This window comes from Pagrus pagrus, assembly GCF_965226575.1.
Source record: "Pagrus pagrus genome assembly, chromosome: 11".
In the NCBI taxonomy this organism is placed as follows: domain Eukaryota; kingdom Metazoa; phylum Chordata; class Actinopteri; order Spariformes; family Sparidae; genus Pagrus; species Pagrus pagrus.
Genome location: NC_140195.1, coordinates 7,853,581 through 7,880,709, shown reverse-complemented (window position 1 = coordinate 7,880,709; position 27,129 = coordinate 7,853,581). Strand labels below are relative to the sequence as shown.

The 27,129-nt window shown below is 41.7% G+C and overlaps 2 protein-coding genes and 1 long non-coding RNA gene across 17 annotated transcripts in view; 1 reads left to right on the top strand and 2 right to left on the bottom strand.

Annotated features, from left to right (window-relative positions):
- Positions 1–21,424, top strand: part of LOC311265159 (membrane-associated guanylate kinase, WW and PDZ domain-containing protein 1-like) — a 106,276-nt gene extending 84,852 nt beyond the window's left edge. For 10 of the 11 annotated variants that reach the window (XM_084366516.1, XM_084366518.1, XM_084366514.1 and 7 more), the window contains 11 exons: positions 410–444; positions 3,433–3,688; positions 7,762–7,853; positions 9,142–9,337; positions 9,497–9,799; positions 12,567–12,770; positions 13,938–14,019; positions 14,129–14,189; positions 16,379–16,522; positions 16,669–16,807; positions 18,360–21,424. In XM_084366516.1, the coding sequence (XP_084222642.1) occupies positions 410–444; positions 3,433–3,688; positions 7,762–7,853; positions 9,142–9,337; positions 9,497–9,799; positions 12,567–12,770; positions 13,938–14,019; positions 14,129–14,189; positions 16,379–16,522; positions 16,669–16,807; positions 18,360–19,450 (2,603 nt within the window). In that variant the 3' untranslated portion in view covers positions 19,451–21,424. Of the gene's footprint in view, positions 1–409; positions 445–3,432; positions 3,689–7,761; positions 7,854–9,141; positions 9,338–9,496; positions 9,800–12,566; positions 12,771–13,937; positions 14,020–14,128; positions 14,190–16,378; positions 16,523–16,668; positions 16,808–17,460; positions 17,553–18,359 lie in introns of all 11 variants that reach the window. The other variant, XM_084366513.1, reaches the window with a different exon arrangement.
- LOC311265176 overlaps positions 1–27,129 on the bottom strand; it is a 91,048-nt gene that overhangs the window by 47,122 nt on the left and 16,797 nt on the right. Inside the window, exon 3 of one of the 5 annotated variants that reach the window (XR_014623548.1) lies at positions 16,300–16,402. The exons of the other annotated variants lie outside the window; for them this stretch is intronic. This is a non-coding gene — a long non-coding RNA (uncharacterized lncRNA). The remainder of the gene's footprint in view (positions 1–16,299; positions 16,403–27,129) is intronic. 5 annotated transcript variants of the gene reach the window in all.
- On the bottom strand, positions 24,543–26,005 carry LOC311265168 (rhodopsin). The gene has a single exon (XM_084366541.1). The coding sequence runs from the start codon at positions 25,901–25,903 to the stop codon at positions 24,842–24,844; it is 1,062 nt and encodes a 353-aa protein (XP_084222667.1). The 5' UTR covers positions 25,904–26,005; the 3' UTR covers positions 24,543–24,841.

The window sequence follows — 27,129 nt, the reverse complement described above, 5'->3', positions numbered from 1 at the left end:
GAGGGGGTCCGTGGCTGCTTGTGGGGACCTGTAGCTCGGACCGGCAGTCCGGAGCTGCTGCAGCATAAGTCAGCCTGTGTAATGCAGATAGATCAGTTGCTCCTCTTCTAATAGCACGGGTGAGAGCGCCGAGTGGAGCGGGATACAGCACAGGGGGGAGGAGATCACTTGGATTAGCGAGCAGCCTAGCGCAGTGTGTTGCTCAGAGAGAGAAAGCAACAGAGAGGAGGAGGAAGAGGAGGAGGAGGAGGGGAGAGAGAGAGAGACAGCTGGGCCAGTTGCGCTCTGCTCTGCAGCAGGAACCAGGGTCCATTCGTTCGTCCTGGGGAGTTTTTTTGATCAGAGGGGACAAGGGAAGAGCACAGCAGGTCATTAATGCTCTCTCTGTCTCTCTGCCGATGTTTTGCAGGAGTGGTGCCAGCCAAGAGGAGTCCAAAGCTGGTGGTGAGTACTCTGAGCTTCAGCTCTTTTGAATGTGTGCATGTTTTCTCTACTGAGTGAAAGGAGCGCTATTTAAAGACCAAAAGAAACAGAGATGTCATATCTAACTCCTGTTCTACGGTTGTGCATCCCGAGCTTCATACATCTTCACGTTTTATCCCACTGCCACCATTTCTCTTCACTTCTGTCTCACTCTGCCACTTTGACTTTTTTATTGTTGTCCTCTTGTTTTTCTTGCCTCTGTGTTGTCATTTCTCTTTGTTTTATCCTCTGTGTTTCTCTCTACATCCCTCCTCTCCTGCCACGCTGCCATCCTGTGACTGATTAAGCATAGCCCAGGCAGAACAGTGTAACAGTGACCAGCTGTTGGGGAGGGCAGACAGCCACAGCCAAGGGAAGAGGGGAGAGATGCATGAGAAAAAAGATAGGAAAAATTGATGTGGATATGGGAGGGGAGGACCAGTGAGGAGATGGTTTGTCCCTCACCAGTGAATCACTATGATAGCCCACAGATACGGAGGCTGACAGACAGGGAGAAGGGGGCAATGACGAGAGAGTGAGCTGGAAACAAAGCAGAGGGGGATTGGGGAAGCTGGAGGAGAGATTGCAACAGATTGCAATGTGACTCGTAGTTGTGATGGATAAAAGAGGAAGGGGAAAGAGGGTAGAAAGAGACAGAAAGACCAGCTGTGTGAACGAGGGTCCCTGAAGGGACAGTGCAGTTATTCAGGAGTTTAAAAAGCAAACGCCTTCCCATTTTTACGCCTTATCTCAACCTGATAAAAAATCAATACAACCTCAGAAAAGATGCCCCTGCAGCTTTAAATTACTGTCACCCTAATTCACCCCTGGAGAGCCGTCGAGTTATAGTAGAATGATGTTTCCTCCGGACAAGCTCATCCAAGGTCAGTGATGGGTTCAATTCCCACCACTTGGGTAGAAGAAAACCTCGTCCAGCCATTCTTGACTGACATTTAAAACCCTCCCCTCAGCTGGCTGGATGTTAGAATTAGGATTAGTTTGAAATGGTTTCAGTCTGGGCTGTGGGTGTTACCTATTCAGGTCACATGGCACAGAGGATGGAGTAGGGATGGGTGCTGTAAGGGGGTCGGGTGGGACCAATAGTGGCACTGCCTGACTGTCACTTTGGATTAGTTTTCCAGTGAGGAAAAGCCACTTTTCCCCCCTCTGTGTTATGTCAGTGAAATGTCACGCTGCATGCGACGTCGTGTCAGCCCAGAACAACCATTTTGCCTCCAGTTCAGAGTCTAAATAATGGTCACAGTAAACTCACATATGCGAGAGAGACTGTGCTGTCTCAGCACATTAAGCAAGTCTCCAGTGATCAAATGCGAAGTCAATTTTGCATGGCTGTTGTCCTCATTAAGAAGCATTACTGAAAAATTTGACCCTCATCTCGTACAGTGTGATGAGTGAGACACTGTGCCGTGGCTTTTCTACCATTTAATGCACTTGTTTATTATTCATATCAGATAAAAACTGATTCAGTTGTCATTTTGGCGCCTTTTCTGTGTCAGTAATTGCATTTTCTCGGTAAGGCTCATTCATCATAAAGCTGTAAAGTGTTTTGTAATGTGCATCTGCACATAATAACATGGTGACATGTACATTCCCTGGTTACAGAATCACAATACAAAGACTGCAGAAAACCATAACGTGCTGTAAAGCAAAAAGTCATGGTCTAAGCAGGTGTTCAGATCAAAACACAGCCCTGTACTAAGACAATGCAAGGAGGTTTATTGGTGGGGACGTGTTGCTAAAAGCACTGGTGGCAAAATTCAATACTGTTTGAGTGACAGATTCAGGAATTTGAAGGCTAATCAGGCGTCAAAACAACCAGAAAAGTTATCACAACAGCAGTTATTCCATCATTTGTTGTGACAATCGTTAGTTAAACAGTAGAAACACTCTGTTCACATTACAAAGTAATCTACCAGGAATGTGCCCTTGCACATACAACACTGAAAATGTTGGGACACTGTGCCAAACATGATAAATTTGCTAATCCTTTTTGACTTGACTTGACAACAGCACAAAGACAATATATTTAATGTTTTACTTCATAAGCTTCATTAAGTTTTGTAAATATAAATATAAGCTTATTCTGAATTTAATGCCAGCAACACGTTTCAAACAAGTTTTATCGGATGATGTTGCATTCAATGCAGCCAGGGAATGAAATTTTCTCCTGCCAAATGCAGCATTGTTGCCCGTCACAGGTAAAACTATCAGGCCACCTGCCATCATGGCTTATACTTTTTTTTAAAACATTACTTAGGGAATAAGGTTACATGACGATGTGATATATTCCATATTTCTACCATCAGGTACCAGTGAATCAAATGTTTACAATTCTAAAGCAATATACATAGAGTTCAGAAGGGGCAGGCTGAAAAACTGTGTGACCATTTAAATGTTTACCAATTGAATATTTCAATTGCTTAACATTTTCTTTCACTGTAGCAACAAAGCACTCACAATACTTCCCTCCCATCCACCAGCCTTCTTGTCTGCTGTTGAGATTTTACACATTCATGTTTTAATTGAGACCAACCTTGATTCTATGCATAAGCTTCCATGCAAGGGACCCTTTGCAATAAACAAAGATTCATAAAAGGCAATATCTTTGTTCATTAAATTTCCCTCACATTTCGATCTGTCTTTGTCTCGCAACCATGGAAACCAAGTCATTTCTCCTCACACTCCAGCCGATGTTTTTACTGAGAGATGTTCTACTGCAATGTCTAAAAAAGATGACCTTGGACGCGTTTTCTTCCTCTTTGTCCTCCATCAACACCTTTCTCCCTCATCTCTTCTCCCCTGTATCTCACTCTCATCACTGACTCACTTATCACTCTCACTTTTTTCTCCTTTCTCTGCCCTCTACCTCCATCTCCTGCTTATATCCACCCCCGTCACTTACATACATACACCTCTCACACTCTCTCTCTCTGTTTTCTGTCCACCTAGCATCAGTTAGAGAGGAAAGACAGCCAGAGCAGCTCCCAGCACAGTGTGTGCAGCCATCGCAGCACCCACACCGATTCTCCCAGCCACCCACCCTCTGTCATGCCCAGTGAGGCTGTGGCTCCCACTCCTGCTGCCCCCACCCAGCCTCTGCCAGGCCTGCCCCCTCAGGACCCTGCAGATGGCACCCTCACCCTGCAGAAGAAGCCAGACCCCTTTAAGATTTGGGCGCAGTCCAGGAGCATGTACGAGAGCCGACGTGAGTACAACTCTGACTTATTTTAGGACTTTACAGTTTAAACAGTCAGCAAGATTTAACCCCAAGCTATATATTACTACCTTCTGTAAGGAGGTCATCTGGCCAGAGACACTTGATTCAAGATAAAAAAAAATCAAAAAATGTCGAATTACCTACCTAAAGATCCGGGGCTTTACATTTTTGTGGATGAATTAATGTAACGATTTATTTTGCCGTTTCTTTCTTTAGATATGCTGGTGGATGTGTTTTTTTTATCATCTGACAGAGCTGTTTTCTCTTTTATCTAGTCCTTACGATGAGCTAAGCTAACCAGTCATGGGCTCTAGCTTCATTTTCCACAGACAGATATGAAATTGGTATTGATTAGGGATGCACAATATGGATTTCTTTCAGCCAATACAGACAACTGATATTAACCTGCCTCTCATGGCCGATACCAAAAAGATAACCAATGATTTCAAACATTTTGTATATTTAAAAAAAAAACCTAACCTGTAAATGACACACCCGAGGGTAAGACAGGCTAAGACGTAGTGGGCAAAAATCAATGATATTGAAATATTTAAAATTGCATAGCTCTTTTTCTTCTTCTGATCGCAAACCAACTTGCAAGATGCAAACAGCCACCAATTGTATGCAAGTTTGAAAATCAATGACAGCAATTTGGCTTTATATCAGCTGCCTTTTAAAAAAAAATCCATTTATTGACTAGAATTTCACAGATACCGATAAACAGCCCATAATACAGATTTCCCAATATATATTTTGCATCCCTAGTACTGATATTATTATCTCAATTTCAGCAGCAAAAATAACAAAAATAAGCAAAAACAACTTTTGGTGCTATATTTGGGATTGGAGGTCAGGAAAAATATGATTCAACAGGTAACTGATGGGGGGATTGTTAGTGTTTAATCTTGTCCACCGTGCCAGTTGAACCCTGGAAATAACTCTGAATGCTTTGTTAAGAGTGCATTCACGATTGTATTACTTCAAGTTGCACAGCGGAGGATACAGTGTGTTCCCCACAGGGCCCATCTCTGTCTATGTGTGTTTGTGTCTGCTAATGCCTTTTTGTGTGTTTGCTAAACAACTGCGCACTCACTGAGTCACAACTGATCCTGGTGACAAAAGGTGCCTCCAAGAGGGAAGTGTCCTTGAAAACACATGAGTGCTAGCTGATGAATGGTTTGATAGCGTGTGTGAGTGTGTTTGAGTGTGTGTGTATGTGTGTGTTGTTTCCTGCATATCATCCAGGGCGACCTTAGCCTTTTAAATCATGTTTAAAAACTGACCAAATTAACATCATCAGCAGCCAAACAGCTTGTCTTACGCCCTGTTTAGTCACTGCAAAACAGACAATCCAAAAAGCCAAAACTGGAACACAAGAAAGTAGGCAGCCTCTCTGTGAGAATCCTCAATATCATTTGCAGTCAGGGCCTATTCTTACATTATTCATGGGGAAACACTGTAAGGGTGTCAAACCGCTTCTTTTCTGTTTCTAATAGAGGAGCCTGCGAGAATAGGAAAGGATCCTCAAAAATAGCGGGTTCACTCGATTGTTCTGGCTGAATAACATCTGTCAGACCTCCTGTACTTGAACTGTAGGTGATATTCAAAGGGAGAATAGACTGTATATGTCGTCAAATACATCTCAGTGTTGTAAAAGATTCTTTTGTGATCGTAGAGAAGTGGCAGGGCCGACGTGTTAGCTTGTCGCATGTTGTGTTTGTTGCCAGCCAGACATGGACACGCCGTGTTTTGCAGCACTGGTGGTTAATAATCACGGCTGCCTGTAGAATCTAGGACTGCTGCTGATTAAATATTAACTGGGCCCGGAGAGGGCTGCTTTAAGCTGCGGCTGATTGGTATATCTGTTTGATAACCCCTGAAGGAGCTGCAGCCCCTTTTTGAGTCGGCGGGGGGGGGTTGGAGAGGGGAGACACAATGGAACAAGAAAGAGAGAAGGAGACAAAGAAAGAAAAAAGAGGCCCAGATTCTCTGTCTTCAGTTTGTCATTGTCTACAAGTGTGTGATCTGACGAGTTTGGATTGTGATCGATCTTAAAGGAATCCACAATCTCCTTTTTGGTGAAGAGTAGAGGGATTTAATGTTCTCTTACTTTCTTACTGCACTACTTGAACTTACCAATAGAGTAATCTAGCAAACTAGATGTCTATGCTGATTGGACAAATTACCTCTTCTGGATTTTTTCTTAAACAGAAACTTTGCCAATTTTCTCCCAGCTCTGTAATGCTGCAATTTTGGTAGTATAGAGCCTCTGCCTTGGAACGAGTGAGGGGAGTCGAATCGACCGTAATAGACTGTTTTCAGAAACACATTTCAGTCTACTGTTTAGGGGCAATAGCAAAAGTATTCTGTGGACTGGAAGTGGCGCAGTATTGTTCCTATCTCGTGAAAATGGAGGGTGAAAAGGCATTGCTGACCAAATATTGACCACCTTTTTTAGCAAGGCACATTTTAGCATACTGTTTAGCTGTAAAACAATATTGTTTGCTACTACCTGGCCAACTTGCTTGTTCATTCTCGTTGTTCTCCACCTTTTGAGAACAACCAGTTCTCTTTTTACTGCATAGACCAGGGGTTCCCAACCTTTTTGACTACATGGACGCAGAAAAACTAATATCATTTATTCTATCATTAGCTAGTTAACTGAATCACCTGCCGTGATGAAAATTATTCGCCTTGTGATATGTAATAAAAAGTTTGCCATTTCCAGGAAAATGAATAACAAAACACAGTGAAGTACATATATGGCAATTACATCCGCCCCCTTAGTTCCTATTGGGTTTTTAGTGGTTGGGAACCCCTGGCGAAGACAGACCAGTTTAATGAAAGGGTCCTCTTTTCAGCAGTGAAATACCTCTTGAATTGACAAAGGCAGCTTCCAAGACAGCATGTGTTGTGGCTAGCGGTATGGCAGATGTAGAGCTTGGGCAAACAAAAGAAAAATCCTTATTATTGTGTTTTAATGGTGTAAACAGAAATTCATCGGCTATTTCAAGACTGGCGATAGTCCAGAGGGCACTTAAAGATTGAGAAAAAAGATTGCAATTTAAATCATGGATGTTGATTTTCCTTTATATTGATCGTGATATTATTCTTTGGCAAGATCGCCCTACCTATAGTGATTCATGTGCGAGCTGCTTACATGCAAGTTAACACATGTATCAATTGAGTGCAGAGGATTTCAGTGGCAGGACAGTGTGACTGAAAGAGGAGCTTCTGGGAATGTTGCTTCCCTCGACATTACGGCGGTGTTATCTGTTTCACACAGCCGTACCTCTTTCTGTTAGTTTACGTTGAGCTTTGATCACTCAGCGGAGGGTTAATTACAAGTTTAGCCAAAGCAGTTTAACTTACACCAAGCACATTATCGGGGGAACGGGAGAGCTGGAGCTAATGGGTTCACTACTGGCCTAACGCGGCAGCCGTGTAGACAGCAGGCAGTGCATGAAGAAATGGCCTGTGCCGCCTGTGCGGACTGGCCCTGTGGGCTGAACAGACTGACACCAAATTGCCTGTGTCCTCCTCCACAGTCTGCTCTGTCCATGGCGGGATGCAAATGTGCAGGGATCTGTGTGTGTGTGACGGGAAGCAGGAGAAAAAAAGCCAGAAAGTGAGGATGTACATCCATGTGTGTGAGAGAGGTCCAGGTATAAACGGGGGCTAATAATAGGGATCGCCATTGAGTACCTTTTCAGACTGCAGGTCTGTGAGTATGAGAAGGTCACAGCGTGAGACTTGGCAGCCTAGTTTGTTGTCTACACATGAGACTAAGGAGGCCAGGGAAGGAGCAGCTGTTGATCCTGCCTGCTCTCATTCTGACGCTAATAGAAAACACCTTATTGATCGGCGGGTATACAACTTGAAGTGGATTTTTGGTAATTGGAAAAAAAGGAGATGTAACTTGTTGATTAGTGCAACAAGCATTCAGAGATTAGCCTACATAGATGCTAATCAGTCAACACTAAGCAGAGCCTGCAGGTCTTTGGCGTATTGGGTGGTTGATCTTCATGGAGTCCTCTTACTGTTTCTTTTGTGTATTTCAGTGCCAGATTGCCAGGAGCAGGACATTTTCCTGTGGCGGAAGGATACAGGCTTTGGCTTTCGTATCTTGGGAGGAAATGAACCTGGAGAGCCTGTAAGTATCCCTCTGCCTTTGAATCCCATCAACAGTTAATTAATTAAAACAGGGACACAATCATAAAATGCTCATAATTTGAAATCTCTGAATGCTTTGTCCTTTTTCTGAGAATGCCCCAGTTCTATAAATGTTTTGTTAGGTTTCTCTGTCTTTCTTTTTCCTCCTGCTTTTCTGTTTTAGTCTGCCTTGAAACCAGAGTAGCAGAGAGTCGTAACACATCACTCTGTCTCTATCTGAAGCTGTTGGTCTCAGGAGGATCATATAGACAGCTTGTTAAGAGAGGCAAAGGCCTTATCCTCAATCCCTCTGGTTGTGCGCCATATATTTGTCTTTAAAGGAGGGTGCAAGAGGGAGAGTGGAAAGCAGATATTGAGGAATAGAGGGAAATAAAATGGCAGCAGGCTTCAGGTCTACCCCACAGGAGTTGGTACTTGTTGTTCGTGCCAGAAAAATGCTGGGTGGTAGTTTGTTGGTTGTTTCTGTCGGAGCTTTGTGTACACTCCCACACAGCGCCTGAAGCACACAAGCTTCTCCATGGCCCCGATAGGCTACACTGGCCTTCTTGGTTGCTCAGCCACAAACACCTTGAAGTGATGCAACAGTAGACTCTGACATGCTGCTGTGTTCAACCATGGACATATAATGAGAACTGGATACAGCATCAGAGGCGGAGCCCTGTTCATTCCTATGAGAGCTGTTCAGAGGCATATCAAGCCCAAAAAAAGTTCAACATCTGAGTGTAAAATTACAAGGATGTTCTCCATAGCTTCCTCGTTGTGCGGCCCATAGACCATGGGCAACAGAGACTTCTGCCAGATGAGTCACCTAACTCTCAGTTTAGCCCTCAGCTAGCCTGAATGGTGATAAAATATTTTAATAGTGCGGCTCTTCTCGACTTTCCAAATTTTATCAGGTCTAATAGATCAAATTCTGATGGTAAAACCTTTAACAATGTAAGCTTATGGCAAAAAGTCTTTTTGCATCATGTGTCGTTGTTATTACACAGTTTGGCCACTATGCAGCATTGTCTGCAAAGCCTGGCGCTCTTCCCGAGGCCTTGTGTTTAACAGATTAATTTAAATTAAGAAGGAGTTAAGTCACAGTGACTCATTGCACTTTCTCTTGGCTGCTGGTTTAATTTACTGCAGCTTAATGACTCTTAATTAGCCTCAGTACTGTATCATTATTATAAAGCTACCGTGTTCTGTTGAATGAATTACAGCATCATTTTAACAAAAGTCAGTCGTCCATTACATCATGCATTTTGTGTTCCTGTCTTTCCCAGATCTACATAGGGCACATAGTGAAATACGGGGCAGCAGATGAGGACGGGCGTCTGCGGTCGGGCGATGAGCTCATCTGTGTGGATGGCACGGCGGTGGTGGGCAAGTCTCACCAGCTGGTGGTGCAGCTGATGCAGCAAGCCGCCAAACAGGGCCATGTCAACCTCACTGTCAGACGCAAGAGCTCCGGATATGGAGGTGATGAGAGTTTAACATAAAACTTGTGCATGTGTCACATTCATGTTATATAAACAGAATGAACACTGCTTGCTCTTCTGCGCACAAACTATTTAAAACCTTGCCAAGGTTCGTGACATGAATAGTCTAACAAGTGTGCTCCCGCCTCCTCATCCCCAGTGTCAAAAGGGGAAGGTGACGTCCCCCCTTCACCGGCCTCCTCCCACCACAGCAGCACCCAGGCACCCAGCCTGACGGAAGGCAAGCGGACCCCCCAGGGGAGCCAGAACTCCCTCAACACCGTCAGCTCTGGCAGCGGATCTACCAGCGGCATAGGCAGCGGCGGCGGAGGTGGCAGTGGCAGCGCGGTGGTGCCCGCGTCCCTACAGCCATACGATGTGGAGATCCAGCGTGGAGAAAACGAGGGCTTTGGTTTCGTCATTGTGTCATCTGTTTCCAGGCCTGATGCCGGCACCACTTTTGGTAAGTTAGGCTGACCGAGCCGGAGCTAGTTAAGACTGACAGAGACTTCTACTCAGTTTGACATGTGAATTTACTTTGTTTACCAGTTCGTTTGACTTTAAACTGGGTCAATTTAGATTTTAATCGAACTCAACAGTTGGATCGTTTGGGCAATTGTAATCTTCGTCTAAAGTGAGAAATGTTTTTCTGAAGATCATTATTTTTCTCTGATGAATTAACTCTCCAACTGTGAGCAGCAGCATAAACAACTTCCAAAACACAGCAATACTCTGATTTCAAAGCAGTATTCTTCAAAAGGTTAATACATGGCACTGACGATAAAACTATTAAACTTTAATAGCATTTCTGCAGGGTGCGCAGAGCTTTTAAGACCTTTTAAGTGCCAAACAGATTGAACTAGATACCTGTTTCACAACTGTACTGTCCAAAGTATGAAAATATGGTGGAAAACCAGTATGATATGGCCAGGAATTATTATCATAACAGTTTTTTTAATACTTCCCAACAGTATCTAACAATATTTCTTAATGATGTAATAATTATTCTTTTACTTAATGTAGGTCTGATTGTGCCGAATGAAACCCAACAAAAAAAAATTGAACAGCATCCTGCATCACAATCTACTGTGGAATAAACCCCACTTTAAGTTTATAGGTGTCTCCTGACTTTCTAATACCTTCTAAGTCTTTTTAGATCAAACTTAATGTCATTCTTTTTAAGCATTTTCAAGACCTGAAAACCACAAAAAACCTGAATTGAGAGTACACAGAGAGTGTACTGTAAATGAACCACGGAGTCAGAAATGTCTGATGCCATCTCCTGGAAGGATTACAATATTTTCTCCTCATGGAGTTTCCTTTGCTTTATGAATAGCAGGTGTGTTGTGTTTGACAGGAGTGCTCCTGATGTCCCAGACAGAGGTCACACACCTTCTATCATGAGCTTCCCGATAAAGAAATCCCTTCATGTGCGGCACACACTCCCTCAGGATCAGGCTTGCTGTGGCTTTATCATTAACACCATCATCATAGATTCATGCCTCACAGCTGCCCTCACCAATTCATTCAGCATGTAATTGAAGTCCATTCAGCACACTCCAAAGCTGTCTATACCATTTACGTATCACTGCAAAACAGCCTAATTGCATTTATTAAGGTTGCCCAGGCATTGATGAGGAATTGTAGATGTCCTCCGCGAACAAACTTGGTATTAACCTCCGAGTGATGAATTTCCAACATCAATGTCATGCCAAGGTCTCTTGTATGCCAAGTCATTATGATGATGTACTGTGGTGTGTCACAGGAAAAACACAAGAATGGATGAGACGTTAGCCACACTGACTGCCCAGGGAAAATTTCATTGATCCCAGGGGCTAATGGTGTTGCTCTGCAAAATGCGATGCAAGAATTAACGTGTTATTTATAGTGACACCGGTGACAGTGCTAGTCGACAACAACCTTGTCTAAACGTCTTCTAGTCTTTTGAGGTTCCTGTTTTTGCTGCTGCCACACTGTGCTCGCCTGCTCTATCCCGTCACTATTCCTCATGGGACGTCGAGATGAATGGACTTTGTGCTTTCATGCGCTGATCTGGGATCATGCTGTAGCATCCTGTGCTCACTCTCCTAATGGATTCCAACCATGTGGGACATGAGGTGAAATGTGACAGAGGAATGTTTGTTACTAAAAAAAAACATACCCTGAGCATTCTTCCAGGAGTGCCGGATGTTTGTCACTCCTGGGAAGAACAAAGCGGTTTCAGCTGATTCAATCTCCAATACATCACGGATACTTAAATAATGTTTATCTCCAGTCCAGCAGCGTCCATCCCTCCTCTCATCCCCTCCCACTGTGACCTGGGGTTGGTGTTGTGCTTAGTAGAATGGGTATTAAATCCTGCACACTTGCCACACCCTGTCATGTCCCACATCTCATTATTCAGATAGAGTGACAAGTGCATCTTTTAGTCACGACAGCGGGAGGGTAGCTGCAAAGAAGGTGATGTAATAAATATGGATGATGCAAAAATACTGGATGGAAGGGGGAGCGAAGGGAGGAGCAGAGAAAAAGGGAGTGAGACGGAGGGAGGGTGAGGAGAACTGGAGGAGATCCCCCGGGTCTGTTCAAAGATTCTGTGTAAACAAGATGTGCAATGTTGAACACTGTCACTCAGGTGCAGCTCGTATTCCTTGCAGTGCATTGACCGCATGACTTGTGTCATACATCGACTATGGCCGTCTCTTCTGTAGGAATCCTTATCATTTTCTGAACTGGTCAAGATCCCACAGCTCAATTGCCTGAACGTCTTACAGTGCAGCAACGATTGTGTGCTCATTAATCTTGGCAGGGAGGTGCAGTCATGATCCTGTGACCAGTGTAGTGATAGGCTGTCAAACGTTTACCTCTTTAGGCTCTGACCAGTGGCATATGCTTTACAGTCTATCGATTAGTAAGTCAAAATGAAATAGGGGAAGAGGCCGGATTCTCCTACCAAGCCCATGAATTTTGTTTTTAACGTTATCTACTGTAATATTTGGCACATGTACTAATTGCTACATGTTAACTTGGGATGTACATTCAATTTTGGTGGATTGGGATGTGGTGATTTTGATAACTAACCTTTCTTTTCATCTCTTTCTCTCCCTTTCCTTCCTGGCTTTGCCTTTTTATAAAATCTAAATCAATATATTCAATCAACACAATCAAATCATCACCACACACTATTTCTAACACCCACAATACAACAAACATGTATGTTAACACAAAAGCTGGAAATGCTTGTGTGGCCATGCCCCACAAAATAGGACGCATCATCGAGGGCAGCCCGGCGGACCGCTGCGGGAAGCTGAAAGTAGGGGACCGAATATTGGCTGTTAACTGCTGCTCCATCACCAACAAGTCACATTCGGACATCGTCAACCTGATCAAGGAAGCCGGGAACACCGTCTCGCTCAGGATCATACCGGGTGATGGTAAGGCTTTTGGCTCACAGCCCCTCACATGGTCGTTTCATAATGCAGCATGATGTGTTTTATTCATGGATGTGGTGGGAAGGAAAGGGCACCGTTTCTCTATACAGGCAAGAGCACTTTTCATCAGGGTGTGAACCCTGGTATCTCAGAGACTGAGTCATTATGTAGGAGTAAGGTGAAGTTGCCCTCAGAAACTACAACAGTCTTCTTTCTCTTTTTATTTTCCTCTTACCATTTGCAAAATGTTGTCAGTTTGAAAGGATTAAAAACACTGCTCACATTTAATCAAGTGCTTCCTGCTGGTGTTAATCTCTTCAGCTTAGTTTAGGAAAGGAAATAGAACTGCATAATAATGCAGTACAAGCAGTTTGCGACCCAAAGCTCCATATTTTGGCTAAAATATGTCAAGAGCTGTAAAGGGTGCTTATTACTGGCTGAGCCACTGGTCAACCAATGGAAACCCTGAGCAGAGCTCTGCTGTATTACCCTCCATCTATTATCCAGTAATTAAGTTGGGAACAAACTCTCACACACTTTACTCACAGGCTAGTGTGTGTGCTTGCACAACGGAAAGGTTTCCTAGTAGAAATCATGACATGGCCTTATAATATGGGAATGATGGCATTTATTACCATGAAAGATGTGTGGGTACAGAAAACTGAAAGTTGCTGATGAGGAGGTCATATATCTTCGAGTAATGAGTGCAGAGTGAGAAAGAATCCTGAGATAAATGAGTCAGGCTGATGTTCTTGCTAAACACGGACAGAGCTGAACTCCTGGCAGTGACAGTGTAAAGTAGTGTAAGTGTTGCTGGTGATAAAATGGAAATAAAGACAGACAAGAAAAGACAGTTGTCTTCGTTTTTTTTTTCTCCTGAAAAAGCAGATGAGTTGTTGTTTTTTCTTTACTGCTTTTTCTCTTCCGTGCAGTTGGGGCCAGTGTTGTCCATGAGCAAATGGCAAACGACAACATCACAGGCAGTTAGCATCAGGTTGAATAGAGTAGCCTGTGGGCGGTTTAGTGGATTCTTCTGGACAGTAACATTTTGTTCTCCGGAGAGTCTTTTGAAAACGCGGCTGTGGGCCAATGCATTTACCAGAAGTAGTCACTTTATTTTTGTTTACTCGTTGATTTTATCTAATATATGATTCCTGTGTTTCCTTCCAGAATCTTCCAATGCTTCTCTGCTGACTAATGCGGAGAAGATAGCTACCATCACCACCACACATACACCTCACACAGAGCCCCGGTAGGTGACGATGTATCCATTTTATAAATATGTATGAATGCAACTGCCTTTCATGAATGCCTTGAATACTGCACAGTGTGTATTCATATGGATTTCTGTGTTTTTGAAGGAATAACTCAAAGTCGAAAGGAGCCCCTCCGCCTCCACCTACACAAACTCAGACCTCACAGGTAAGAATAGATGTTTTCACTTCACAGCTGATGACTGACTAGGTTTTACATCATCTATTAGTCACACATCATATCACACACAATAGCAATAAACAAAGGAAAGCCACAGATCATAGGTCTATACAAAGCCGTTTTCATCAGGGTTGCCAAAAAATGGCACACATTTTCTAATTTTCTCTGCTGGAAGGCATTTATAGTGTTGCACATGAATAGTGACAGAAATAGAAAGCAAAGCTGAATTTCGGCCAAACACGACATGAAGTGGGCGTAAATGTCAGATTGTTCGTTTCCTAATGTTACAGATATTGTCGGACACAAATCCCCCAAATTGCAACATCAGAGAGGTGTGTGGGAGAAGGTTTCTGAAGCAAATTCAAACATTCGACGAAAGCTTAATGGGGCTTTTCCATTCACATGTGCTGACCCAGCTTGGCTTGGTTTGACTTCAGCCCAGTGATCTTTATTTCAGGACTATCCACTTGAAGGTGTGTCTGTAACTGATGACATGCTCATCTTGAGTAGTCGTTAAAGGATCGGCTATACTACTCTTCCTCCCCTAAGTACTATCAAAGAATAGCCATCCAACAAAACTCTGCTAATTCTGTTATAAACAAAAAAGTCTTCACAATCAAAGTCCTCCGTTGTTTAGATGTTTTATTATGAAGCTGCAAAATCAGGAAAGATTGGGTTTTCACCAGCAGTAACTTATCCTGAAATGGCTAAAAGCAAACACAATGAAACAGTAAAATACAGCAGATGTCTCAAAGTACAAGACTGGAGAGAAATTAAACTTCAAAACCCAGAGATTATTTTAGAAGCTAAAAAGTAACAGAGAGCTACACTTTAAAAAATGCCTTTCACTCAGGTTTTCTGTACCGAAATTAGTTGAGTATCGCAACACAGGCTTGTTTGATGGAGAGAAGGGGGCTCGCCAGGTTGCAGCTTGGAAAAGCTCCATAAATGTCCAGTGTACATCATCATGAGGTTCATAAAACCCCAATCCCAAAGAAGTTGTAAGACATAACCGTACATAAACATACAGAGGGGATAGCTAAACTGTGACACAAAGAGTTTTGGGAAGCTGTACACTAATGAAAGCATTATAATAGATTCTAGTCCTGCCATCCTGAAAAAATAGGCAATTTTTCCTTGCAGCATTTCAAGGCATGTCAGAGCATTCTTAAATGGCAGTTTTAACATAATGAGGAGGTAGTAAGCTGTAATGGTTCGTGTGACAAACTGGGTATTAAATTTCAAGCCTGACTTTGCATATGCAGTGCCTGTTATTGACATTTAAAACACAATTTCAGGCATAAAGTCCTTTTTTAAATTCACTTCTATGTTGGCATGTCATTCTTAATTGTATCCCTTTTTCTCTTTTACATATAGATATCTCACACACAGGTGACCATATTCACACCTATTTTACTTTGTCTTGAAAAGTCATCGTTCCTCATATGCCTCAGATGCCTTGAATGCACGACATTAGCAGAGTTTCTATACTCCTCACTTGAGCTTAGTGTTGTCAAAAATATTGATACATATCGATTTTGTATATTTTTAACACATTCAATAATAATTTTTTCGCAGTATCAATACACCAGTGCTGCATTTTTTATTTTGCTCTTTTCTCTCAAACAGCGAGTTGACAAAACACACTTTTATGCCCTCGATTTGGGGTCAGTTTCTCTTATGGTATCGAATATGGTATTGAATATCGATATTTTCCAAGGTATTGCAGAAATTCCAATACGTGACAGCACTACTTGAGTTGACCTCCTTTGTTTAGCTTGTAGCTAAAGTTCAAAAGGTATCTGTACATTGTGGCATTCAAATGAGTAGTTTGATTATGACTAAGGCTTTGAACCTGTGAGTGCCAGAGAAAATGATTTGGGGATAGACCATAGCTCTATTGGGAGGGAACTTTTGATTAGTGTGGTAAGTTTGGGCTTAGTCCAGCCCTTGTGGTGCCCTTGCTCAGTGATCTGTACCCTGCTCACAGGCTCATGTGGCATTAATTATTCATGCATTCCAGGGTATTGTACTGCCATTGACATTTTGTGAGTTTTTTGTGGGACATGGCTTGATTAGTCCTGAAGTTAGGACTCACCTTTGACTCCCGTTTGCACCATGGGTTGTCACTGCTCCTCTCTGATGAATCTCTTTATCTGTCCTTCTCTGTCTCGTAGGATGCTGAGTTCTACTCTGTGGACCTAGAGCGGGACAGTAAAGGTTTTGGCTTCAGCCTGAGAGGAGGACGGGAGTACAACATGGACCTGTATGTATTGAGACTAGCGGAGGATGGAGCTGCTGTCAGAAATGGCAAGATGAGGGTAAGAATCCATCAGAAGTCAAATTTGTGGCTACAGAGAGATATTTTTCTCCTGTTTCTCTCTCCTTTGCATCTTGGCAGGTAATATTTCCTCTTTGCACACTATCATTAGTGAGTGGTAACAATAACATGCTCTCTCTGTTTTAGGTGGGAGATGAGATCCTGGAGATTAACGGTGAGAGCACAAAGAACATGAAGCATTCACGTGCCATTGAACTGATCAAGAACGGTGGTCGCAGGGCGCGGCTCGTCCTCAAACGGGGAGATGGATCTGTACCTGAATATGGTAGGTAAACATGTTGCAGTGATTTTTCTCCTCTTCCTGTAAATAACACTTCTAATGCCAGCATTGAAATCTTGTTATTGTTCCAGCTGTACACACTGCACACTAGAATAAAGCTTCTTATCTACTTAGTGCTCCTCTGGGACATTTTCATGAATGTTATTACTGTAAACATTTAACAGAAAAGGCACTTCTGATCCATTCATTTAAAGCGACCTATCGTAGTTTTGGTCCGAGATAGAGCTGTCAAATATTACTGATTAATGAAGGAATGGTTGACACAAAAGCTTGTTCAGTGATTTACACGCTATAGGACCTGTAGCATAGATGTTTTACAACTGATGTAATGTTCCTTCTCCAGAGCTGTATGCTCTGCTGATGGATTATCACACGTTGAGTCATATTGTTGTATCTCTCAGCATTATTTTCTGGTTTATGTAAGGTTTAATTCTGACATTTATTCCTACCCCTCTCAGATGGATTTTTGATTCTCTATAAAGTGTAATATTTTCTTGTCTCTCGCAACACACCCCTTCTTCTCTCTATTAAGATACTCTGTAAAACAGCCTCTTGTCCGTTTTATTTGTCTTCCTCTCTATTCCTCCTTCTTTCTCTCTGATTGTCTCTTGTCGCTGGGCTCTTCCTCCTCTCTCCAGCGATGATGGCTCCTCATCTCGCTGTTGGTACAATGAGGAATGACAAGATGGGAGAGCCCTGTTTCTACCTAATGGGCCAAAATCAGACCACGGTTTGTAGCCAAAAGTCTGTCCCAATCCACTCTCCCTGTCATATTTTTCCTTTCAGTTTTATCCACCCTTCCTTCCAGCTCATCCCTACCTGAGTCCCACTTTGTGTGTGTTTGCGCGCGGGTGTCTTTACATAGTGTGCATGCTTTATGTCTTGTCATTGCCTGAAATAAACTTTGCTTAATTAACTTCTGTGAATCTGTACATGTACAAACCCTCCCCCTCCACTAGCCCTACACAAGATATTTTTACTTGGACTAATTTAATGCCACTGCTCCATCACATGCTGCTGCCATAGCAACCTGTCTCTAATTTGGCAGACCTGCAGCCAAACACACTCTTGTTTTTCGTTTGTTCTACCCAAAGATGCACATTGACCTCTTCACCATTTTGTTTTGAATGATTTCCTAGGTGCCTGCTGTGTCATTGATAACCCTGCCCCACACTTGCCGATGTTTTGCACCTGCTGTTGTTGCTGACATCACCTTGTGTCTCAACCCGCAGCCCTATAAAGAAACATATTGAAGTGATTCATCACTTCAATGCTTTTTATGTGTACAGATGTAAAATGAATGTTACACATCACAGTCCAACTGTTTCTAGGGGAGTAAATATAGCATATGACAGAGCACATGTATGCATGATAAATCTCTGCATTGACTTTATGTCATGACAATGCAAGACCTCACATGAACCAACATGGAAAGTCACAGTGAATGTCAAGTTATTGATGTAAAAGTATTCCTCAACCTCAATCCTATAATGAGATTCTAGTCAACAAGCTTCTTCTCCTTTCTCCTCTCCTGCAGACGGCAGCAGTGACGGGCACCCTCCCACACCCGGGGCACAAAACACTCCGGAAGTGAGAACGCTGCCACCTAACAGCAGATATCACACTTCATTGGAGTCCAGTTATCCACCAGACCTTCACAAACCATCACGCCAGGAGGAGGCTGCGCGTGGCCGAGACAGGGACAGGGCTGGGTCAGATCAGATGGACTACCAAGGCCGGCAATTTAACCCCCACCATCATCACACCTGGAATAACAATTACAGTCAAAGTACCCCTAATCAGCAGTCTCTAGACGACAGTAACAGTAGCAATGGCAACAAGAAGAGCCGAGGCCGCAAAGTCAAGAAGTCCGAGTCGGAGAGCGGCATCTCTAAACTCCTAAAGACTCTGAGGAAAGACAGCTCGGGGAAGAAGGCTGCAGCTGCCGAAAAACTGAGGGGGCGAGAGCTCTCAAGCAGCAGTGCTACTTTGGACGGGAGGTCTCGTCAGCAGCGGCGCGGCTCACTTGACCGCTCACCAACCCGAAAGCGCGCCTCATCTCCTGATCGTCGGCGGGCCAAGTCGATGGACCGCAGGGCAGAGCGAGCGCATCGGGACCGTACACCTGAGAGGGAGCATGATGATGGAGGGTTCCTCTCAGTCACCCCTGAACGCAAGCTCTACGAGCGGAGGCTCCTCAAGGACTCACAGACGCCTGGGCGAGTCAGGGAGGCCACAACCCCCGAGCGCGCCAACAACAACGGGGATTCCATGTCTCTTTCCAGGGGCCGTACATATGATAGAGCCACAAAGAACGGCAACCTCCTGAGAGACTCTTCCTCAGAGAGGATGGAGGAGAGATTTCGGATGAACGGGACACCGGAGAGACGATACCGAATGGAGCGGGACTCTTCCCCCGACAGCACCTACAGCCGGGACGAGCTGAACTATGCAGCAGCACCCAGACTGAAGGACTACTACAGCATGATGAAGAACAACGCTGCACACAACAATGCTGCCTACAACAACACAGGCCATAACAATAACGCGGTAGGCCACATCCCAAACCAGCTCCCTGAGCCCAAAAGACGGCTGTACAAAGAGAGCCCCAAAGACCTCAGCATCTAGAGCAGAGCAGAGATCCCCCTCGCCACTCTCTCCTCTATCTGTGCAAACTATGTACCATACACTGGAATTGGACTTCTGAGGATACTAACTCTTGTGCTTTATTTGGTCGACTGGTTTATTGATTGATTTGATTGACTTAACTACTTTTGATCCCATCCAGAGATTCATAAAACAGCAGGAGTACAATCCTTCTATCAGTTCATACTGGTTGTTTTGTCATTGTTATAGTTATTTTGAACATAACAGAAGTTGTTGTACTATAGTTAAGGTATTGTATGTGCCTGCATATAAAATCAGTGATATTGCTTTTTTGTAGGCATTGCTGAATCTAAATATTTGTTCCCTCAGAGGTATGAAACATTCTTCCAGTTGTGGTAACTTCTAATTACTAAGCTTGTTTTCAACTTGTTTTTAGATGTCTTTTCCATTCCTGAATTGCTTTACTGAACAAACTATAGCACAAGACACTGATGGTTCTCTCTGTGAAAGTCACGTTGGACTTCAGACAAATATCTAAATTTATGATCTGATGGTAAAAGAAGAGTGATAATTATATTAATAATATATGACTTTGTTGCATTGCTCACTATTTATTTTTAATTTGGCACATATCTTGAGCAAGCTTCATGAATTTTTTACGGACCAAGGTGAAAGTGCACACTGTACCTGGGAGAAGCATGCTGTACTCTTACTTGTGTTGCATCCTTGAATTGTGTGGCAGTCCACCCTCATTTGCCTAAATACACCCACACACTCCCGTAATTATGGGGGAAAAAATATAACAACTGATGTGAAATTGGCCACGGTGTTATTACCTACTTCCTTGGAGTAGGATTATAAAAATAACTTGAATACTCCGGCCCTTTGTTCCTCAGTGTGAACTGATGTAGCAGGGAAGGAACATGACTCACTTTGAACTACTGTTCTGGTAGATTCTCTGTTGCGGGAAAAAGTTATCTAAATTTCTTGCTCATTAAAATTTCAATTCAGCAGAGTCTGCTTTATGCCAGTATACCAGCTTGAAGCTGCCATAAAAATATGATTTATCAAATATGCCAAAAAAAAAATTAAAACAAACAAATGTGTAAATTATCCCTGTGCAAGCTGCATGTGTAAATCTAAGTGTAGTTTAACAACTTTATCTGATAGGTCTGAGCGAAAATAATCGATAAGGAACATGCACTGTAATCCCACAGTAATTGCCAGCCCTGTCCTCATGTTGATGATTCCCACATTTGCGCACCGACCACCTCCTCGGTCCTGACACAAAGAGCTGATGTGGTTTGTTGTGCTGGTAATAAATGGAGAGTCCCGGTACAGGAGACAACCAATCTGCCATGCTGAGCCATGCTGTCACGCCACTGGAGTCTGACTGCTGCTTTATAATGTGTTTTTGTGTGTATTCTCTGTTTTATGTTTCATTAGAGAACTAAAAGTATATTGGATAAACCACAACAAATGCATTGTTTGATCACTGTTGTCGCCATGGTACTGTATTAACAAAAAAGAAGAAAAAAAAAGAAACACATTTAAGAAGTTAACCAGTTGGCCATCACCTGTAAAGATTTTTTCCAATGTAACTATTAGGAACCTGTCAAGGAATAAAATGTTGCCTTTTTCTTGTACAAAAGAGAAATTTATGAAAAACCTCAGCAGTGAGGAATGTGATATTGTGTTTATATCTCTGAAATGGACCTGATGATTTATGGGAAATATGTTGATTTACTCTGGATCAGGTATGTAAAGACATTTTAAAAATGAAAGACTGTATTTGGTCAATCAGAAACTGTTTGATGGTTTGAATCTCTCTCGATGGTTAGCCTGCCTTTGTATTATAAAGCACTTGTATGCAGTCTGTGTTCTTCAAGCATTAGTTCTTGCAATGTGCTCCGGACATAATGCTGTCTCTGTGTTGATAAAAGCAGTACATGTATATGGGCCAATCTTTTTTATAAAACTATGCATATATAAATACTACATTGTTCATAGCTTTATTTGACCCATGAAGCTATACATAACATTAGTCTAAGTACAAGTAGATGTGGACTTATCCAGCTTCTTTCCTTGAGATGGATTACGATGTATATGTAGCTATCAAAAGAAGTCTGTGAATGCTATTTTTATTATCAAATAAAGTTTTCCATACAAATTCAAAAGGATTTCATATTTCTGCACAGCCGTTCTTGCAGTAATGTCTCTGGAGAGGCTTTTGTACACTCGTTTTGATCAAGTCACTGTGGTGTGTCAGTCATGGTAAGACCATGTTTCCATATGCAGCTTTAGAGGCTTATTAAAGTAACTGGAGGAAAACAGACTTATAATTACACAATTATCAAATACACAATCGTAACATGAAAAAAACACTTATTCAGTTAGTATGGGCTGTCAACTATAATACATTCCTTTTCTTCTTGGTATTTCATCCCATTTGTGCCACACATAATGGTGCAGTACAAAGAATGGAATGAGGTAGTATAAGCAAGACTATGCGTCTAAAATGATAGGTTTTACTAGAGAATTATATTCTATCAAATTAATGAATATGAACACTTTAAATCTGTCAAGGGCGTTTATTTATAATTTCCTGCAGTGATTCGCAACCATTTTTAAGATGTACCCCCACAGCCCACTCTGATGAACTCAAGTACCTCCTCATCAACACCAACATTAATGTTCCAAATGTGTTCATTTGCATACATTTCAAACTCTATGTTATTAAATTATGAGACATATTAAAGTGGCTACCGAGGCATAACCGTGATGTCACGCTTACAACAGCATTCACTTCCAAGTAGACGAGTGGTGGTTGATTTGCATTCTGAGATCTGAGAAATCAGCAAACTTTACTTGTGGTCATTTTCAGCCACAACTGTAACATTTAGAAATGTCTGGGAAGACACAGTGGTCCAACCTATCTATCTCACTGTGCTTATTTTATGCACTGTGTTGTTTTGTTAGCATCCTTGATATCTACCCAACAGCGACATCTCGGACTAATGCTAATTGTATATGAACTAGTGGGTGAAGAAGAGGTTTTCTACCTGAAGTTATTGGAAACAAATAATGTTTTATTTAGTTTGGTCAAGTCTGCATTCATACAACAGCCACGTGGTGTGGCAAAAGATGGACCTCCCAACCATTTATGCAGTACTTTAGCAAACTATTTAATATCTTCTGCTCACTTGCCTTGGAATTTTAGTCAATATTCAATTAATTAATGAATACATCAATAAATAAATATGCATATTAAATAAAGAATTATGCCTATGAAATAAATCCTGAAGTAAATAAATTGGGCAAGAAATATATAAATAAACTAAAATGTAAATATATTAATGAGTCAATGTTTTTAATTATTTAAGTATTTCATAAGCAGATTTACTTATTTATTTATTCATTATTGATGAAAATGGCATTCCATAGCTTACTTATTTTTACACATTCTTAATTACAACAGCCTACACTACATACCACCTTGTTATAGCTAACTGGATGTATGACTGTATTGTGTTCCCAAATCTTTATATCAATTATTTTCAAATTAGTTGAGCCATTCAACTATCACTCCCCGTACCTCCTGGCAACAGCAGAAGTATCCCTTGGGGAACCTTAAGATTATAATTGGTATTAATTTACAAAAAACTAAATTGTATCATGTCTGTGTTAACAAAAGTTCATAACTTTGCACTTGATCCAATATTCTACAAATACCCTTATTATAATTATGAGTGCATGATTATGTAACCAAACCAAGAAACACTTTTATTTTTGGTGTTTAATTAAACCAGTGAGTGATTGATTTTGTTTCTCCTTGAGCTTGACTTCAGACTGCTCGCTGAGTTTATCGGTATTCCACAAAAGATCTACCGGTATGATGGTTGCTATAGCTACCAATGAAGGTCATTATTGGAGAGATCTTGAAGTGTTTGTTTTTCTCTAGTGTGGCATGCCGCAAAACCAAGAACTGAGGAGGAGGAATTCACGTTGTCAATTCATTTTCTGTCATTTCTTTATACTGGTACTACTCATCGTAATGTCTTTGACATAATTTAAAAAAAGCATAGCCTTCAAGAACATAAAGCTATAGTAAACCTGCGTAGCTCTTAAGTGGGTCTATACTCAAAGTATCAATCCCTGATTGTGTTATGACTGCATTAGTCATTATAGAGTATTACTAAATGAGTGTATCTAACAGAAAACCATAGCTCTAAATCTTGTTTTTATTATTATTCTGACAGCTGTAAGGCAATATAATTTAAAATCTATTGAGAAATGTTATCAAGCTCTCCCAATAAGTCTTCTGGTTGACACTTAGCATTTGTTAGGCGTAGGCCTGTATCAATTTTTAAGAAATAATTCGCAACACACTGTAGTGTAGTACTACACAGCTGAAGATTTAGTATTTATTTACCCAATAATTAATGTGCAGTACTTTCTTAGCAATGATAACTGGTAATACTTTACTTTCAGTCCCCCTACTTAGCAATTCTAAGTAATATATAAACAATGAATACATTGTATGTATGTGATATGGTGGAAGTAAGAAACACAAGTGGAGAGTAATTGTTTCCATTCCATAACCTTTGTATCAAGGTGTCTCTCTGTAATACCAATTTGTGTTATCCAATAAGTCTTTGTCTTTGCTAACCTTTAATTAATGTGATTAATATTAGTCATCAGATAGAGTTAGTTAGTGTTATGTCATGTGTATATTCATCCCTGATTAATAATGTCATAAGCCCTTAGGTATGCCAAGTTCTTAATCCAAGGTGACCTGTGATTGAAATGAGATTAAAGTGGCAACGCAGGTGCCTCTACAAAAGAAATCTAAACACTCTTCTAAGTTTCTGTATCGTTTTAAGTGTCTTTACCATCAAGTACTGAAGCAAAAGAGTAGTAGTCACTTAAATAATGGCTAAGTATAAATTGACTCAAGACATAAATGCATTCTGAATAGGTCATTCACATTTATTCATTTGATTAAATATACTACAGTCATATGAACTTTACCATCAAATTGTAAGTAACACATAAACAGGATGATTCATTTGCAAAGTGCGTTTTATTTTACGTTGCCTTGATTACATGCCTCTACATTCAAAAATAAGCCAGTATCATATAGGATCCAACTGTGAAAGATTAATATTTCTTCCCTTTCCTCTCAGGAAAAAAAAATCTCATAGATAGTTAAGTTGGATATTCTGTACATACAGGAAAAACTCTGTAATGGCCTGACCTTTCCTGCAACTGTCTTTAGGTTGAACCAACTCGTTTGTAAAAATACAAAAAGGAAAGTTATTTCTGTAGACATTAGCCTTCAGTCGTTTCCTGGGGGGAGCAGAAGTCTTCTTCTTGGATAATGGATCATCGAGCCTGTGTTGACGGCCCTTTTTATGCAGGAGATACAGAGCTGGAGGAGACAGAGGAGGCCTCGGTCTTGGAGGCAGTAGATGCTCCCTCCTCCTCCTCAAAGGGATTCTTCCCGCAGCACAGGGTGGTGATCATGCAGTGGCGGAACTGCTTGTTCATGCAGATGTAGATCATTGGATTGTAGATGGATGAGCTCTTGGCAAAGAAGGCCGGGATGGTCATGAAGACTGGTCCGAACTCTGAGCCTTGATGTGTGAAGATCCACCAGGCTACACTGGCATAGGGCACCCAACATACCAGGAAGGCGATGACCATGAGAATGACCATGCGGGTGACTTCCCTCTCAGCCCTCTGGGTGGTCTCAGACTCCTGCTGGGCAGCAGCAGCCTCCTTGACAGCACAGAGCAGACGGCCGTAGCAGAAGAACACGACCATCAGTGGAGTCATGAAGTGACAGGTGAACATGTAGATAACAAATGACTCATTGTTGAAACCTTCAGCACGTGTGTAGTAGTCAATTCCACATGAGCACTGCATTCCCTCAGGGATGTAACGAGACCAGCCTAAAAGAGGGGGGACAGCACAAGCCGAGGCCATCGTCCAGGTGAAGGCCAGGCCCATGATGGCATGATTCTCCCCGAAACGGAAGTTGCTGATGGGCTTGCAGACAACCACCCACCTTTCAATAGCCAGAACAACCAGTGACCAGAGGGCAATTTCACCACCAAGGGTAGCAAAGAATCCTTCCAGATTGCAGCCAAGGCGTCCAAGGACGAAGTAGCCGTGCATAGAGGTGTACATCGTTGTGGTGAATCCTCCAAACACCATGAAGAGGTTAGCCACCGCAAGGTTCAGCAGGATGTAGTTTAGAGGGGTGCGCAGCTTCTTGTGTTCAAGGGTGACATACAGAGTGAGGAAGTTGATGGGGAAGCCAAGAAGGATGAGCAGGAACATGTAGGCACCCAGAGCAGCATAAGCTGCTGGGTTGACAAGGTAGTACTGAGGGTATTCATAAGGACTCCGGACAATGCCGGTGGTATTAACCATAGGAACATAAAAAAATGGTCCCTCCGTGCCGTTCATGGTTGCAGCTTGCGGTTGCGATCAGCCCTTCGGTGGTGTTTCTTCTGGCTGCTGAGGAGAGTGATGGAGAGGGACCTTGCTACTAATGAACCCAGGTCTGGCTTTTAAAGGCACACCTTGGATTATCACTTTCCAAATCCGTCAGCACAAAGTGATTTAGGCCACAGTTAATATCTAATCCAGCCACCACTGCAAACATAACTGATCACTCATCAAGATATTAAGGTTACACCTGCTCATGCCTTTCATGGGGATATACAATAACTGCTTATTTTAAAGCAGTATTACAACACGGTACCTCATGCAAATAATTACATAAAAAAATCTTGTTCATTCAAAAGTATATCATCACTAGTGAGAGTGGCCCTTGCTGTGCATAGTTTGCATGTCTCTTCATAGACATGCAGGTGGAGGGAGCTGTAGCTGCTGATTTGCTTACATATAGATGTGAATTGAAGCAATAGTATCATTAGTGGTGACCTGTTCAAGGCGTCTCTGCCTTCTGCTTTGAGACGCTCCAGACTCCTTGACACGAAAGGGCTAAGCAGGTAAAGGTAATTAATCAGTATAAATTAATTTCAGGACTTTTAACCCAAAAACCTTAATAATTTAATATATGAATATGATACAATAACAATTTTTAAATACATAATACATAATAACATCAAGTGTTTATTGTGCTCTAAAAATATATTCATCCCAAAGTCATGTCGTTTTAGTCAGTGTTGTAAAAATACCCAAAAGTCATACTTTGGTAAAAGGAAAGATATTATTATAATTATTATTAAATATATAATATTATTATTTCTTATGTTAAAATATGTATTTAGCAAAAGTGAAAGTCACCCATATGAATTGTACTTGAGTAAATGCAATGTAGCAAATGCATTCAAGTATCAAAAGTAGAAGTAAGAGTTAATTTTACATGTATTTATATATATGTATTTATTGTATTCTATACTACCAATTATCGGGTATTATATTCAGCAGTTTTGTGATTATTGGAATCAGAAAAAATAAATTAAATTAAAAAAATTAAAAATGGCTCTGATGTAGCACCTGATCTGCAAAGTAACTAGTAGCTAGAGTTATCAAGCAAGTGTAGTAAGTAAAAAGTACAATATTTGCCTTCAGTAGAACAGTAGAAAGAAAAACAGAAATACTCAATACAAGTACCTCAATATGTACTTAAGTACAGTACTTGAATCAGTGTACTTTGTTATATG